Raw genomic sequence first — 16,862 nt, 5'->3', positions numbered from 1 at the left:
TGAATGAGGGGCGAGCAGTAGGCCCCGTCAGGGCTTTATCAGCATCTCAGCGAGGGAGGCTGAGGGCTGTTGGGGGGCTGGTTTCCCTAGGCAGCAGAGCCTAGGCACACCCTGGCCCCCAGGGCCCGGGCTCAGGACCCCCTGTAACTGCCCGCCCCTCTGTCCTTTTCGGCCAAGTTCCCTCCCCTACATCTCACTCCACCCCCTCCACAAATCTCTGCATTGTTCCATGTTCTGCAGATGCCCTGGGCTTCCTTGCGCTCATGGCCCCCCAGATATTTGTTATCTGGGCTTGCACGGCCCAGCACTGTGGTCTGTGAGCCCCAGAGCTCTCCAGCGGGCCCAGGCGGGGCTCCTCGTGCACACTCCCGTCTCCTCCTGCTGGCCAGGGTGCCAGCACTCAGGGTGGGCAGAACAGGGCCACCACCGCACCCCACATGCCATGAGCAGCCATCCAGGCATCCAGGGGCCCATGTTTCCTGAGCACCTGCTATGCTTCAGGCACAGCTCTAGGCCCGGGGGTTGGGGGCAAAGCAGACACCAGCAGACAGATGATAACTCATGACCAGGTCCTGTGATGTGGGGAGGTGGTGAGTGATGTGCACAGCCACCACCAAAAGAGGAGGTGCATGGAGGGTTATCTCCCTAAGGGTGCCAAGGGGGTAAGCCATGCAGAGCTCTGGGGGAAGAATGTTCTAGAAGGGGTTGCTGCAGGGGCGGGGCTCCGATATGGAAGTACACCAGTGTGTCCTGAGAGGAGTGACTGCGGGGGAAGACTGGCTGGCACTGAGGTCAGAGAGACGCAGTAGGTGAGTGACTCAGGACCCCATAGGTCAGGGAGCGGATCCAGGTTTTATCCTAAGTGAGGTGAAAAGCTAGTGGGGATTGAGAGCAAGGATTTGAAAAGGAGAAGCAACTGCGGGAGGAGCCCCTGTCTGCTGGGCTTCATTTGAGAAGAAACAGTGACCCTGGGTGGGGTGGCAGAGATGGGATGGCCCTGTTCTGGGTGTTCTATGAAGCTGAGCTGGTGGGCTCTGCCCAGTGGCATGTGGACCGGGGTGACCCAGGTTTGGTTTGCACGGCAGGGCAAGGCTGTGGTGCTTTCCTGGGACAGGCACACCAGAGGAGGGATGGCCAGGAAGGGGGACAGGGACCAACTGGCTGGGTTTGGACACCATAAGCATGAGATCATACTGGGCTCCAAAGAGAGGTGTGGAGCAGGCAGCCGATGTCTGGTCAGGGGCAGGTCCCAGCTGGAGATAAAGGTGTGGGGCTCAGTGTGGGGATGGACAGGAAGCTCGGAGACTTGCTCAGATTCCCAGGCCGTGAGTGTGGACTACGCCAGACCCACAACAGCAGCCCAGGGCCACACTGATGTCCCACGGCCGCCGTGACAGATGACCACAAGTTTATTGGCTCAAAACAACACAGATTCATCCTCTTACAGTTCTGCTGTTCAGAGGCCCAGATGGGTCTTGCTCACAAAAATCAAGGTGTGGGCAGGGCTGCATTCCTCTCTGCAGGCTTCAGGGAGAATTTGTTCCCTGGCCTTCTCCAGCCCCAGGGCCGCCTGCATTCCTTGGCTCCTAGTGCCCTCCATCTCCCCGGCCAGCGATAGCCGGCTGGGCCTTCTTACACCGCAGCACACTGACTGACCCCTCTGCCTAACCATCCCACCATTAAGGACCATCATGACCACACTGGGCCAGCCCGGATAACCCAGAAAATCCTCCATCTGAGGGTCAGCTGATTGGCAACCTTGATTTCCTCTTTGCCCCAGAATATAACCTATGCACAGGTCTGTGGGTTAGGAGCAGACAGTTTGGGGGAGCTTATGCTGCTTCGAACAGCACTGCTCCGCCCCCCCCGTGTTACGCCCACTGCCTGTGGCACAGGCCCCAGGGGCCCCGGGATTTGCCTGTGTTCAGCTGTAACTCAGACTGGCATGGGAAAAGTTTGGGGAGAGAGGAGAGTCTGGGTCTCCACTCCTGGGCCCAGCCCTGACCCCGCGTGAGCCCCAGGGGCAGGACGAAGGATAAGATTTCATGGAACATCCTCGTGTATAAGGACCAAGTTCAGAAACATCCTAAACGTCCAACAGAGCAAATGACAAGTGAATGACGGTGCCGTCTGTGTAACGGAATATTGTTCAGTCATTTGAAACACTGAGTTAGAATATTTTCAACGACATGGGCAATTGATCATGTTGAAAGATTTGGCGGGGGTGAAAAGGCAGGGTAATGACGACTTTACCAAAAAACTGGAAAGAAAACAGTGGAAAGAGATACACCCAGTGACTGTCCCCGAGAAAGCTCCTATTCTTTCTCCTTTACGTTGGTCTGTGTATCTGTGCTTCAGCTATGGGTTCCAACTTTGAATTAGAAAACACATGTGGGCAGGAGGGTGGTACTTAGGGAGAATAGAAACTGTTTTTCGTACCCCACGCTGTTTGAATGACATTCTTTGGTGGGCTGGAGGTAGAAGTCAGAGCCCGCCTTGATTTTTGTCATCTGGTTCCCCAGAGGTCTGAATGAACAGCCACCCACCAGGACAGCCGTCACTTATACATCTCCTGAGCCCAGCACACATGCACAGATTCTGGACACGTCATTGTCACATGCCTGGTGGTGTACGGGCTGCATGTGAATCAGCCCACAGACTCAAGAGTGCGAGAGTATGACTTTACTTCCGATGAGTCAGTTCCATTTGTGCCCCCACCCCCATCCCAGGGCTGCAGTGAGCATTAACTGCAAGGCCACAGCAATTTCCACTCCTCCCTAGGCCATATTGGGTTTCAAAGACTTTTAGGGGGACAAGGTGTGAAGGGAGGGACATTGTGGCTTCTGACCACCATAGGCTTTTGCTGTACCCCTGGGGCCCCAGCTCTTGCTGAGATATTTTTGCACAAAAGCAAGAGTTATGCTTTTTGCATAAAAGTTCATAGATGAAGTGATCTTTGTTTTTATTGAGATTATTCTGCTCCTTTCTATCTTTTCTTTTCCTGAAACAGCTTAAAATCTTTGCTCCTTGAAATCTTAGCAAAGCTGATGTGTAAATCTTTTTACCAGTTTATACCAGTTTTCTATTGCAGTTAATTTTGTATTCTAAATGTTTGTATTTTAAATGTGTCTAACATTTTGTTCATTCTCAAACTTGGTATCTTGCGCAGAAACTTTCTCTTTAATGTCAGGAGGAGGTTGCCCACCAGTCCTCCCCAGGCCTTTGCAGCCTCTGCTTTCCTTTCTCATCTCATCTGCTGTAAGTCGTGAGGAGGTGAAGCATCCGTCCTTCATGTCCGCCTTTGGCTTGTTCTTAGTCCTCATGACAGGTTAAGCAAGCAGCCAGCTGCTAATGAGCAGGTTGCTGTTGTTTTTAACCAGAACACAAATGGTTGTTATTCAAGCTGGATTTTTTTAAAGAGACTTGGGATTAGAGCCCATTCTTTCTGTCACTTCTATCCATTTATCCAGTTACTGCTCAAAACTCTGGGAATGGCCAAAAGTGACATCCCCAGAGGTGAATGGTCATGGGATCATGTGCCCAACAGGTGAAATGATGTTCTGTTCACTGAGTGAAGAGGGTCCTAGATCACGGTGGGTATTTGTTTCTGCTTTTGGACAGATGAGAAAACTGAGGTACAGAGAAGCACAGGGGCTTCCTAGGCTCCTTCCCAACAGGAGCTGAGGGGGGTGCACTCAGCTTTCTGTCTTTCTCTGAAGCAGTAGAAATCTGGGTCTTGTGTCTGGTAGTCATTGCGACAGGGTAACTATGGAAACAACCACACATGGGTCCTCAAAATAGACAGTTGTTTCTGCTTCTGACAGCACAGAGTCTGCCAAGAGGAAGGTCTATGATGGAGCCTGGAGATTTCCTAGAATAGGTGGTCACGACAACCCGTGCCCCTCGGGGCCCCTCGCCACGTGCCCGCCGAGTGCTAGGCAGGGCAATAACCACAATAACGTTCGCCGATCCCCTGCTGCCAGTGGGTCACTGTCCTCAGTTCACAGCTCGATAAATCCTCAGCGCTGCCCAGTAATGGAGGTGCTGTGTTACTCATTTTACAGATGAGGAACTGAGTGTATGAGTTTCCCAGTGCTGCTGTCACAAGCTGCCACAAACTCGGGCTTCCCACAACACAAACGCAGGTGTGGACAGGGCTGGCTCCTTCTGGAGATGACCCATCGCCTTTTCCAGCTTCTCGAGGTGCCCGCAGGCCTCAGCTCGGCCCGCGGCCCCTCCTCATCTCCGCGGTGCCACACTCCACGGTCTGCTTCCATCCTCCCATCTCATCCCTCTGTCTCTGACCTTCCTAGTTCTCCCAGAGGGTCTTTGTGGTGACAGATGACCCAGGGTCATTTCTGAAATTCAAGATCCTTAGTCACATCTGCAGTCTTCTGCCAGGTTCCAGGGACTCATTCAGATGTGGACACCTTTAATGTCCATTACTGTTTACCGCATGTAGGCACAGAGTGGTTGAGACATTTTCCCAAGGTCACACAGCCAGGTAGGGTGAGGATAGAGGCTCTGATAGTCTCATGCCATTAAACCCGTGCTCTTTCTCACTTAATCTTCACAGAAGCCTTGAGAACTAAGAAGCCTATGGGAACTGTGGGTGAGCCAGGGTCGTTGGAAGAGGCTGGGTGGGGTAGACTCCCAGGGCTCATTCCTGATACCGGATCTGGGGCAGACAGAACAGACCCAGCCACCCTCTGCTGGGGAGGCTCCAGGTACCTGGGGGCAGGGCTGGGGCAAAGCTCCCCAGTGGAAGGGAGCAGCCAGTGCGGCCCAGGCAGAGCAGGGGAGAGGGGGAGAGGGAGGCCGGAGTGGTGCGTGGGGAGAGGAGGGTCCGCAGCAAGGGGGCGTCATAGGCCGAGGAAGCAGCTTTGGGTTCCCTCTGGAACGCAGGGAGCCGCAGGGGCTTTGGGCAGGGAGTGGCCTGGCCCAGCTGCTGCTGAACTCTGGCTGCGGAGTGGAGGATAAGCCATGGGGCGGATTGGAAGCGGGCCAGAGCCGGGAGGGCCCTGGGGGCTGGGAGGGCACGGGGGGCCGGGAGGGCAGGGAGGGCACGGGGGGGGGGGCCGGGGGGGCAGGGCGGGGACGGCTGGGGTTTGTGCTGAGAGGAGGCGCCGGCCTGGCGGAGCCGGTGGAGGAGGTGTGGGCACGTGGGGTAGCGGAGCCCGGAGCAGAGAGAGGCCCTGAGCCGTCTTGGGTGCTCTGAGGCAGCTGGCCTTTAATTACAGCAGTCAGAGGAGGCGTCTCTGTGCCTTGGAGAATGAGAAAAGAAGATAAGGGGCTGCAGTGGGGCGAAGGGCAGGCTGCCTGGGGGAGGCGGAGAGGCGGACCCAGGTTGGGTGCGGCCCCAGTGGGGGTTGGGTTTTGTTTTGCTCCCTGGGGTCCGTCACGTGGTGCTGAGCGGCGGCGGTCAGCAGAGAATGCTCCCCGCGGATTCATCGGAGAGCGCTCGGAGCCCCGCCTTGTGGTGATCCCCTCTGCCCTCCCTGCCCCTGCCCGCTCTGCACTGCCTCAGCCTTCTGGTGGCAGGGGTAGCGGGGGCCCAAGGGTGGGAAGGCAGCCACGCCGGAGGGCCCTCCGCCAGAGCAGCATCGTGCAGAAGCAGCAAGGTGCTGGGGCTCGGGGTGGGATACCACCCCTCCTGCCCCCACCCCTTCTGCCGCACAGACCCCTCCCAGCTCCTCCTGGAGCTCCGTCCTGGCGGGCTCGCCTGGCCACTTCCTGAAGCCGGGACAGTGTGGTCGTTTATGAAATGTCACGCTCAAGTTCCACACCAAGGGGCAGGGATGCCAAGGGGACTGAAGACAGGTGCAGGACCCCTGCCTGCCCCAGGAGCTCACGGCCCCATGGGGTGACCATACGTCCCTGCTGATGCCATAGAAGAGGGAACCTGGGGCTGTGCGGGACTTGTTTGGAGAGCATCTGGAGGAGGTGCATGAGAACAGGGCATTTGAGTTGGGGTTCTGAAGAATATATAGACGTTGACAGGAAAGACAGGGGCTAAAAGTAAAGGAAATTTCAGGGAGAAAATAATATGAAAAAATAACTATAGAAATAGCCACAGTTTTACTGAACAGCTCCTCACCGGGCTGGGTGCTTCCAGGCATTACATCTGGAGGACCCGTACTTGTTTTTCAGGTGAGGGAACTTGGGCTCAGAGAGGCTAAGGGGCTTGTCTGAGGTCACACAGAGCTTTGCTGCCTGGTATATGGCAGGGCAAGGTGAGCGAGATGCCCAGGGCATGACATTGAAGGAGGCATTAAGGGGGACCCTGAGAGTGAGTGTGGTGCCCTGAGGGCCTGGCTTACCTCCCCTTATTTGAGGCCCTGGGGCCCTGGTGGGAAGAGGGTTGAAATGCGGCTGCAGGATGGGAGTCGTGTATATGAAGCTGGAGCAGCAGGCAAACCGGGGCCCGATTAGCGCAGAGCAGGTCAGCTATGTCTAGGAGCTTGAACCTTGATCCTGTGGGCACTGGGAGCCATGGAGGGCTTTAAACAGAAGAGGGGCACCTTGGGAGTTGTGTGTGCAGCTGGCACTGACCTCAGGCTCCATGTGCGATGTGCTTGCAGTGCTCAGGGCCGTGGCTGGACCAGGGCCCTGCGCTCTGCTTTGGCGCATGCTGGTGATGGGGGCTTCTCCTCCTCCCTGCGTGTGGCAGTGGGGACACTGTGAGGCACCAAGAAAGGAGGATGTGGTTGTCAGGGAACCACCTAGGACCACCAGATCCTTAATTATGCAAAATTGTTAAAAAGAAATAGCACCAAGATTTCTGCTGATTCAGACCCTCCAACGTGAAAACCATTAGGGCTGGGGAGAGAGGTGGGGCTGAGCCCGTCACAAGTGAGAGAGGCTCTGGGATGCTTTCTTTAAACTCTTGGCAGCAATAACTACTGTGAAATGCCTTCGGTGATCCCACCAATTAGAGAAGAGACCCCCCCTTCTCTCTTACTGATGCCCTCGGGGATATGCAGGTGGCACGTGTATGGTGGCTGAGAGGTGGACCGGGATTGATATGGAATAGGAGAGGCTGCAGTCTTTTGACAAAAATAGTCGTATTAAAAATTTCATAGGAATGTTTGAAAAGAAAAATAAGAACTTCTGGGAAATTTTTTCAGCCTTGTTAATATCCCTTCCCATTAATCTTTCACAGTTCCGGTCCTTTTGTACCTAAAAAGCCACTGGAAATGCCCGAGGACAGCCAGGCGTGAGGTTACAGTGGGCCGTTTGGTGTTTGTTTCCACCTCTTGATTAGATCATCCTTAGACTTTGACCTTTGTGGTTTCCTGCTCCTTAAAGCTGGTGGAAGACCAGCCTGTGACCTGGTGACATCCAGGGAGGTTGCTCCACCATAACCTAAGTGGCCATCTGCCTGCCTCAACTCCCACAAAGCCTGCTGGCTCTGCAGGATGCAGGGGCCGAGTGAGTGGACCAGCCCAGGTGGTTTAGGTGGCGGCTGGCCCCAGGAAACCGCTGCGCACGAGGGTGCCAAGGGCTCCCTGAAGGTCAGGTGCAAGAGGCAGGCCCCGCTTTATGTATTCATAACTCACCTTCTGTTCTGACCCCAAGTGGCAGACATGCTAGTTCAGTCAAGAGAGGGTTCCATCTATGTACCTGGGGAGGTGCTGGGGTCACCCAGGTCCCTGCTGAGAGTTTGCATCATTCTTCTCTTAAACCCTCTGCCCAGTTCCTCCCAAAGTAGGTCTATACTCCTGTTCATTTAAAGACAACATAGAATCTTACTGCTTTAGTTCCATAAGAAATCAAATATTGAATTTTCCCCTTTACTCCAAACATCTGAGAAGAGGGAAGTGCTACCGATCCTTTTTTGACTTAAGAAAGAAAAATTATGAATGTTATGCCTGCAGAAATGAAGATGCCAGTGTAATTATTATTACCAGGGCACAAAACATGATCATGAGAGATGACCAATCATAATTCAATGGCTTTAGAAGCTACAGCTGGCCTCCAGGAGGCTTCCTTGCCACTGCCAGGAGGGGACTCCCGGAGAACCCACACCTCGCCATGCCCTTTCTTCAAGCCTTCCTGAAGGTCCCACTGCCTATGGGATGAGGCCCTTCCCTTGGCCTATGTGGCCTTCAGCTCATCGTCCCTGTCTCAGGGCCTTTGCACGTGCGACTCCTTCTGCCTGGAGTGCTCCTGCCCTGCTATCTACACCGGTCTCTACCTCACTTCATTCAGATCTCTGCCCAATGTTCTCTTGCATGGAGGCCCTGTCCATCCTAATCACCAGCCCCTAAACACCCTGTCTTCTCACTTGCTTTATTTTTCTTCCCAGCACACGTCCCTGCCTGATGGTGTAGCATGTGGCTGAGTTTTATTGTCTATCTCTGGGGAGGATGTTAGCTCCAGGGAAGTGGGGGCTTTGCATTGCTCCCTGCAGCATCCTGGGGCCTCAGACAGTGCCTGGCATGGGGTGGGTGCTCAGTGTGGGTTGGCTGCTGAGAGAACAGATGAATGCATGCACTCATCAGGACGTGAGCGCGTCTGGTCAGCCTGATACCCTCCCAGCCCCCCTGCAGAGAGGAGTGAGGCCAGAGCTGGATGTGGGAAAGGCGGGAGCAGCATCTACTTTGGACAAGAGGGAGAATGGGGCCCCAGACGGGGGTGAGGGATGGAGCAGACCTAGGAAGTGAGGTGCAGGACCTACTGACTGGGAGGGCAGTTTCGTGAGCCTCTGGGAAGATGTGATCAGCTCTCTGCTTCCCTATTTCAGGCATGGTGGCGCAGAGCAAGCAAGCAGGCAGGGCAGCCACTCCACCAGTTTCCATGGGGACAGCTGGCTAGGTTGTCAGGCATTTAAGTCCTTCCAGACAGGCTGGTAAATGACTGCCAACTCACCACCCACCCTCCTTCTCTGAGCCCCAGGCCTGTGCGTGGCCCAGGTCCTAAGGAGCTAATGCTTAGTCCACAGGGACCCTGGCCCTCACCTGCTCCAGCACCAGGGCCACTGTCGGATCTGACTGGCCAGTGTGGGTGTTAGTGGGCAAACTGGTGGGACAGCCCATCATAGACATGGGCTGGGAAGAACTTACCTTCTGTGTGGGAATCTCCATGTGTCAGGAAGGCCTGGTGATTTGGGACAGCAGGGAGGGGATGCTGTTTGGGGTGTCACTTACTGCCCACTCTGCCTAGGCAGGGATGGTCCAGTCGGAGCAGCAAGCTGTCACTTTCACGGGCTACGTAAACAACATCCCATGTGGAATTTGGTCTAAGATACTAGGGTGTTTGCTGGCAAATGGGACTTGAGCTCCTCCTGTGATGGTGAGGTTTGATTTTGCTACAGCTCCCGTGGCAGCCAAATAGCATGTGCCTGCAGCAGGGCTCGGCCACGAGTGACCCCAAGGGCCAGTTAGCGCCAGAGCCACAGCCGGTGCCCAGCCTTGTCCAGCACATTCGAGAATGTTAGGACACCTCACAGTCCTGGCGCTCAGTAGGAGGCAGTAGAGCGCAGCACATGGAGTGCGTCCCTGGGTTCAAATCCTGGCTCCACTACTGTCTTCCAGCTCTGAAGTCTCAGGCATGGTTTTTAGCCATTTATGCCCGAGTTTCCTTGGCTATGAAATGGGAAGAATAGTGGTACTGACATTTTTATTGAGGGATTAGATGAAGTAATGCACAGGAAGGACTCTGCATAGAATCTGACTCAGAGCAAATGCTCAAGAAACATTGTTCCAAAAGCTTGTTCTTCCCTCCTTGGAGGATCTGGTCGGGCTTGATGCCTGACAGGTGTATAGTTATAGGTTTGATGAGTGAATGAATGATGGTACAGAGTGAGCTCAGGGAGGAAACAAAATCATCTGTCATTCTGGCCCATTCTGGGCAGGAGCAAGCCAGTGATGTTGTTTCTCTGTCCCCACAGTGTTTGAAGAGCCCGAGGACCCCAGCAATCGCTCCTTCTTCTCAGAAATCATTTCCTCGGTGTCGGATGTGAAGTTCAGCCACAGTGGCCGGTACATGCTCACCCGAGATTACCTCACGGTCAAAGTCTGGGACCTGAACATGGAGGCGAGGCCCATAGAGACCTACCAGGTGGGCACTGCAGCTGGAAACCTCAGAGCCCCTCTGTGGGGTGGGACCCCCAGCCTGCTTCCCTTGTGCTGAGAACTCCTGTGGAGGGGGCTTCCCAGCAACAGGCTGGCTTTCATACGCCCATTTTATAGGTGAGACGCTGAGGCTCAGGCGATCAGGCGGCTTGCCCCCAGCCACGCAGCTTGGAGGGCAGAAGTACGCGCTCAGCCCTGCCTGCAGGGGGTGGAGAGTGTCCTCGGGCTCTTGCCCCAAGACGGGGCTGGGAGTAGGCATGCAGTCCGGGGCCCAGGATAACAGACACCCTGAGCATCAGACCTGGCCCTACTCGAGGGCCCAGACAGTTGAGTGTCTGCAGCCCTACCCTTGCCGCAGGTTGGCACTGCCCGCTCCCGGGAGCAGCTGCATTTCTAACACCTCAGCACAGGCCGTTTAAGCCAGGCGTACAAAATGAAGCACAGGACACCTTCCTGGAAACTTATTATTCATTATTTTTCTGTTATGAGCCATCCATATATGTTGGGGTAGGAAATAAAATTCATGTGGTGGTAAAATAAAATGGGGACCTGAAAGAAACGTGAGACAGCTTTAAAGCTGCCTCTGGTTTTATCTCTAGCTGGAGAGATCTGGGAGGCTTCTTGGAGGAGGTGACATTTGGGCTGGCCCTTGTAAGATGAGTAGGATTTGGTCATGTGGATTGAGTGGAAAAATACCCCACCAGAAGCCTCAGCCACACCCTCACAATGTAACCAAATATTACATGCACAGAGTGCCCTGCACTTACATGTGCCACCTTTTCCTTCCCTCCCCTGTGAAGAAAGCCCATTGGCAGAAAGGGAACCTGGGGTCCAGGAGACTAGGATATGTGGGAGCCGGGCAGCTACACACTGAGAGCCCAGGTGGGGGCCCTGCACCTCCCTTCCCTGTCTTCCCTCCCTGCCAAGGCCTGGGGCAGGGACGTGTGCCAGGAGGCAGAAGGGCTGCCCTGGGAAGAGGACGGAGCTGAGAGGAGGGCACGGTGCTCAGGGTCAGGAAGCCATGCACCCACAAGGACACCTGGCACGGTTCCTGTCCGTTCCCACCCCTCCCCGGCTGCCACCCCTTCCTCAGGATGGACTCATGGAAGGGCTCTCATGGCTCCTGGTGACAAGCCCAGAGGTCCTGACACTCCACTGCCCTCAGGTCTCACCCGGGCCCCCTCTTCACGCCGCACACCCAGGGAGGGGTCCACCCGTCCTCTGATCCCCAGGAATGGCAGAGGCCAGGGTTGGGGCAGGAGTGACACAACCCTGCTCGGGTCTGCAGGAGTGACGAGCCCAGCCCCTGCCCAGAGCCAGACCCCGGAACTGACCAACTGCATCTCCACTAGGCCCCTCAGCCTTCCCCATCTCCAGGGTCACTGGGCGCCCACGGACCCTGGGACTAGGCGCAGTGTTTAATACCGACATTTTGCAGGGAGACGGTCCAAGGCCTTCAGAGATTCTCAAAGGATGTGAGGGCCCTGTAAAGGAGAAGAATAGAGGACAGGACCCGAAGCCAGGGGCTTAGCTTCTGGCCCGGCTGACCTAGTGATTCTAAAATAATAATAGTTATTACATGAAGCGAACACAATAACTAACACTTTTTTGGCGATTATGTTCTAGAAATTGTATGTAACAGGATTGGGACTTCTCAGGGACTCACATACAGTCAAGGGCCCTCTCCGCTCAGCCTCACCTGCGCCAGTCTCCTGTCAGAAGCGGTTGGGGGCTGGGATGTGTGCCCAGCATGGCACCCCGTCCAGGCCTCCTCCGCAGGCCTCCAACCGGTGGTGTCCCACTCCCAGGGAGGCGGGGGCTGGACCCCCAACCCACCCCTGCAGGGCCAGTGTGCACTTCGGGGAGAGAGGTCCACCTGGAAGCCACCGCACGTGGACAGACACACACGGGGGTGCCTGCAGGGGAGGGAGGAGATGGGCACGGAACCAGCTCCCTGGGTGGGTGTGTGGGGGACCCTCTCTGAGGTGGGGCCTCTCAGCTAACCCCTGAGGAGGTCATGGTGCAGGTGGGGGGTGAGCCCTCCAGGCAGGGTGTCAACACCACTCACAGAAGGCTGGGCAGCAGCCTCGGTGCCCTGACGCTCCAAGGAAAGAGCCCAGGAGGAGTCGGGCAGCCCAGCCAGGGGCCCGTCCAGGCTGCCAGAGAGACCAGGAGCCGCTTGACCCTTGCTTTGCAGCCTGTCACAGCCCAGCAGCAGGTGGACGTGTGTTTCTCTCTGTCCCTCCCTAGTTACCCAGGGTCCAGATGCCCACCCCATGCTTGGCCCTCTGTTGTCTCCCTGACTCCTCAGGCCCTTCTCCACGGGGGGGGGGTCTCCCAAACCCCTTCCAGATGGGAAACCCGAGCTCCCGGCTGCTGATTCTCACAGGTCACACACTAAGGGGCAGAGCCGGGGGTCCAGGCTTCCTGTCCCCCATTTACCTGACCTTTCCACAATGCACTTCAGCTGCGGAGTTTGTGGGATTGGGCTACAGTCAGGTGGATGCAGGTCACAGGGTGTCACCATCTCTCCTGTGTGTCAGGTAACCCTGGAGACAGTCCTGGTGCACTTATAAGCTGTGTGACTTTAGGCCAGTTACTTAACCTCTCTGAGCCCCAGTGCCTCATCTATGAAACAGGACAACTGATGCCTCTGCAAAACACGCTGAGAGGCCTGTGTGCATCCTCCTTTCCCCTCCATGGCAGTCATTGTTCACCATGACTAGTATCACCCTTAGAGGACATGACTCTACACCAAGCAGTCTCCTGCCCTTGACCCCAAAATGGCCCTGGGGTTTGTGCTCTTACTACTTTAATGAAGAAACCACAGCTCAGAGAGGTGAGGTCACTTGTCCAGGCTCACACGGCTAGGGTGACGTGAAGCCAGGATTTGGTCCCCTACCATTTTGTTCCCTTTGTCACTGTGACCACCTCCGTCCTGGCCATAGCTCAGGTGTCAGCTGTGTGCCTGGCTGTGGGCAGCGCCAAGTCGGGAGTGCCATCTGGACCTGGGAAGGCACAGCCGCCCCCTGCCCAGGAGGCCCTCCTCCCAGAGGGGGCCAGGGCCATTGGGGCACCCGCTCCACCCAGTCCCCTTCTGTCACCAGGTCCACGATTACCTTCGGAGCAAGCTCTGTTCCCTGTACGAGAACGACTGCATTTTCGACAAGTTTGAGTGCGCCTGGAACGGGAGCGACAGGTAACTTTAGGCCACAGGGCGGCCGGCCAACTAGGAGAGTTTCCGTCCCCTGGGCCTGGCTGGCAACCTGGGGTGCTGGCTATTAATAAGCCTGGCTGAATCAAGGCTTTCCCAACACGCCCGCCCTTGCAGCGGACGGGGGCCCTCAGCAATCCTGCACAAGGGCAGAAAGGAACCCTCCGCTCCCTGACTACACCTAACGCCCACCTCAGCCCGCTCTGGCGGGAGTGAGAACACAGTCCGTTCTGGGTCTGCAGCCTCACGGCCCTGTCCAGGGTCAGGGGTGCGGGGTGCCCCGGTGCCTGAGCCTCCGTGGAGGGACAGCTGCCCCCTCTCCCCAGCCCGGGCTGATGTGAGCTCCTGTTTCCCCATCGGGCTCTGCCCAGGGAGGCTGTGGACTGGAAGGCCCAGGGACCCAGGCGACAAGGCAACTCAGGGGTTAAAAACCACGCTGGCTGATATGCCACCCGCCACATTTTGACAACTAGAGCCATTTGGCATCACCTCCCCGCTGCAGTCCAGGGCAGTGTGGTGGGCAAGAGGGGGTGGAGGAGGAGGAGCAGCCTTCGACTCAGGTGTCATCCCAGGTGTGCGGCACTCCCCGCGGGCCCCATCAGTCACACGTGCCCAGCCAGGAGCAGGCTGGGCTCTCCTGCGTCCTGGGGGTGGCCAGCGCCCCTGTGGTCCTGGGGCAGCTGCAGCCGGGTATGGCTTCGGGCGCAGGCACACAGAGGAGGTGTGGGGCGAGGGGCAGGACCAGGAGGGAGCCCCCTGGAGGCAGGCTGGTCACAAGGGGGGGCCACGCCACTGTGTGCAGGGGTGGAAGCCCCCTAGAGCTGCTGCCAACGTCCTGGCGCCCACCTGGCCCGCTCGGGTCTCCGAGCAGGCAGTGCTGTCAGTCAAAGGAGCTGGCATGGTGGTCACCGCGGGTCCACCGAGTGGCACTTAGAAAACCAGGCTGGAGGCCCCGGCCTGAGACCAGGCTGACACAGCTGGCGCAGATGGGACACATGGCACTCCCTCCAGGCACCTGCACCCAGGCTGACCCAGATACCCTCAGGGAGGACAGGGCTTCTCCGATACCCTTGAGCTGTAGACCCTGACACTGGGGGGCTCCCGAGTGAGCAAGGGCAGTGGGTCTTGGGGTGGGGTTGTCTATTAGAACCTCAGGAGAAGGATTTGTTGCTGGAAAAGGGGGGTTCTAACACTGCTCCGTGTTGTGTGTGCTCCTGTGCGCATGTGTTGGGGGATCCCCACTGGTTGCGACCACTGCCCGCCCTTCCTTCACATTACCACGAGGGGGCGCTCAAGAACAGGCGGTGCCCGCCCGCCAGGAATAGGTGCTGCCCGGCGTCCTGGCTGCCTCTGTCCTGCCTCCCACCTGCCACCTCCTGCCATGCACCTTACGTGCCAGCCACCCCCAGCTCCCCATCTCGTTTCCTGCTCCACAGCAGGCTCTGCTCTTGCCCCCCGCCTCCCCCGCCCCGCCGGATCCCCCCCTATACTGTGCCTGGCTCACTGCTGCTCTCACCTGCCTGTTACTGACTCAGCTCAAGGCCACCTCCTCCAGGAAGCCCTCAGCGTCCTCTCTGCTTTAGGCGCCCAGCCTCCCGAATTTTCCTTCTGTGTCTTGGCATTTATCATGTTTTCTCTTTGCCTCTGCTTGACTTCCCCACTGGATAGGGTGCCGCTAGAGGGTGGGACGGTGGCTCAGCCCATCCTCAGCCCCTCCCTTGGGGACTTGAGATTGTCCAGTCAATAGCTGTTGTTATCCTGGAAGGCATGGGGTATGCCACCCGCTTCCACTTCATCCTGACCACTGCCCTGAGCCCGGCATACCCTGTAGAGCGGGGTCCCAAGATAACCAAACCCTGGTCCCTGCTTCCAGGAGCTAGAGGGCAGGGGAGAAGTGAGGACTACCTCCACCCCAGGGCCCCACCCTTGCAGACCAAAGCCGACCTCGCGTCCCGCAGCCCCGTGTGCCATACTGCCCGTGTTAGCGGAAAGCCTGGAGAACCCCGGCTATTGGGTGTCTGATACCCTGGCAGTGACCCCAAACCCAACTCCAGCAAGACTTAGATGGGCAACAGTGTAGAGGACACGGTGGGGGGTTTTGGGTCCCACACCCTCGGTTTCTGGCCCGCCCTCCACCACTCTCCAGTCATGTGCTTGAATAAGCCACCGGCTCTCCTGCGTCTGCTGACCCGGAAGGTGGTTCTAACAGATGGACTTTCCAGGACTGTTCTGAGGCCAAGACCCCATGTGTGGGACTCCCGGCAAGGCCGGGGGTCCACACCGGCAGTGGATGATCCAGTGGCTCTGCATACACAGATCTGTTGTCTGCCTTGCACCCCCACCCCAGTGACCCACCCGGAAGAACCCCACTGAGCTGCCAAGACCCGCTTTAAATACCACCTCCTCTAGGGAGCTCTCCTTGATCCGCCTAGAACAAAGGGGTTTGTGCCAACCAAGTGTCTCTGGTTGCAGGAGTCAGACAAGCCTAAGCTTGTTCTGAGAGGTTCTGGGCAAGGCTACCCGGGGCTCACCCTGTATCTTTGGAGCCACCTCCTTCTCTCTTGCCATCCGTCTCTGTACCTCCCCACCTTTTCTTACCCACCAGCCTCATCCTCTCCTGCCACACATGGCCCCCCTTTCACTGTCCTCATGGCCCACAGCACCGCCTCCCACCAGGGTCCGTGGAAATCCCATGGAAGGACCTGCCTAGCTTTGTTCGGGTTAAATGCTCACTCTTGAGCCAGTTAGCACGGACCTGCTTATCGCATGCTGTGGTGGCCGGCAGAGGCTGGGGGCACAGTCACTGACAGTCCCTCGAGGACTGCCGGAAAGGGGGCAGGAGCTCAGCGGGGGACCAGAGCAGCCAGAATTGTGTCCCCACATACAAAGCGAGGCCGGCAGAGGTGAAGCACCTCGCCTGGGTGCAAACCAGGGCCCCCTGTTAAGGGAATCTTCTGGCTGATAAGAATGTGAGCAATGGCCTGTTCTGTCGCGGTGTGGTTGGCAGGATGCGGGACCTGGGGTTCAGGGGTGCAGGTGGGGAGGGATCCCCTCTCCCCCCGAGCACATCAGCTGGAGCCTGCATGTTAGCAGGAGGATTAGCAACCGCGGGCCAGCTTTGCGTGGTCTTGCTCTCCCTCCCCGTGCTAGATAAGCAGGACTAAGCACCCATTAGTTATGTGATCTGTTCCCCAAAGAGCAAGGTGCTGCCTTCTTCTCTTGTGTCCCCTTGCTGGCCTGGAGGCACGGGTGGCCTCCGGGCAGGGCCCCTATCTGGGAATCTTCATCAGGGATTCTCCTTGGACCTCCCTTGTGTCAGGCTCCCCGGCTCAGGCAGAGCGGCCGGGCTCCCAGCCACCAGAATGATGAGAATCGAGAGACACCTGTGGGCATTTAGTGTAATGGGGGCGGGGTTCACTGAACCCAGCGCTGTTCTGGGTGTTTCCCAGCTTACCCGATCCCTGCGCACGGGGCCCAGAGGCCTGATGCTGCTTCCTAGATGGGGAAAGCCTGGTGGATGAGGCAGCGTGTGCGGGCAGGCCTGGGGTCCACTCAGCTTGGGGTGCACCTTT

The 16,862-nt window shown here is 57.1% G+C and overlaps 1 protein-coding gene across 2 annotated transcripts in view; it reads left to right on the top strand.

Moving 5' to 3' along the window:
* The window catches only part of PPP2R2C (protein phosphatase 2 regulatory subunit Bgamma), a 135,500-nt gene that overhangs the window by 111,889 nt on the left and 6,749 nt on the right, over positions 1 to 16,862 (top strand). For both annotated transcript variants that reach the window (XM_017680504.3, XM_017680505.3), the window contains exons 7-8: positions 9,893 to 10,062; positions 13,184 to 13,275. In XM_017680504.3, coding sequence (XP_017535993.1) covers positions 9,893 to 10,062; positions 13,184 to 13,275 — 262 coding nt within the window. The remainder of the gene's footprint in view (positions 1 to 9,892; positions 10,063 to 13,183; positions 13,276 to 16,862) is intronic.

This window comes from Manis javanica, chromosome 5 (assembly GCF_040802235.1).
Source record: "Manis javanica isolate MJ-LG chromosome 5, MJ_LKY, whole genome shotgun sequence".
Taxonomy (NCBI): Eukaryota; Metazoa; Chordata; class Mammalia; order Pholidota; family Manidae; genus Manis; species Manis javanica.
This window is presented reverse-complemented; position numbering and strand designations above follow the sequence as displayed.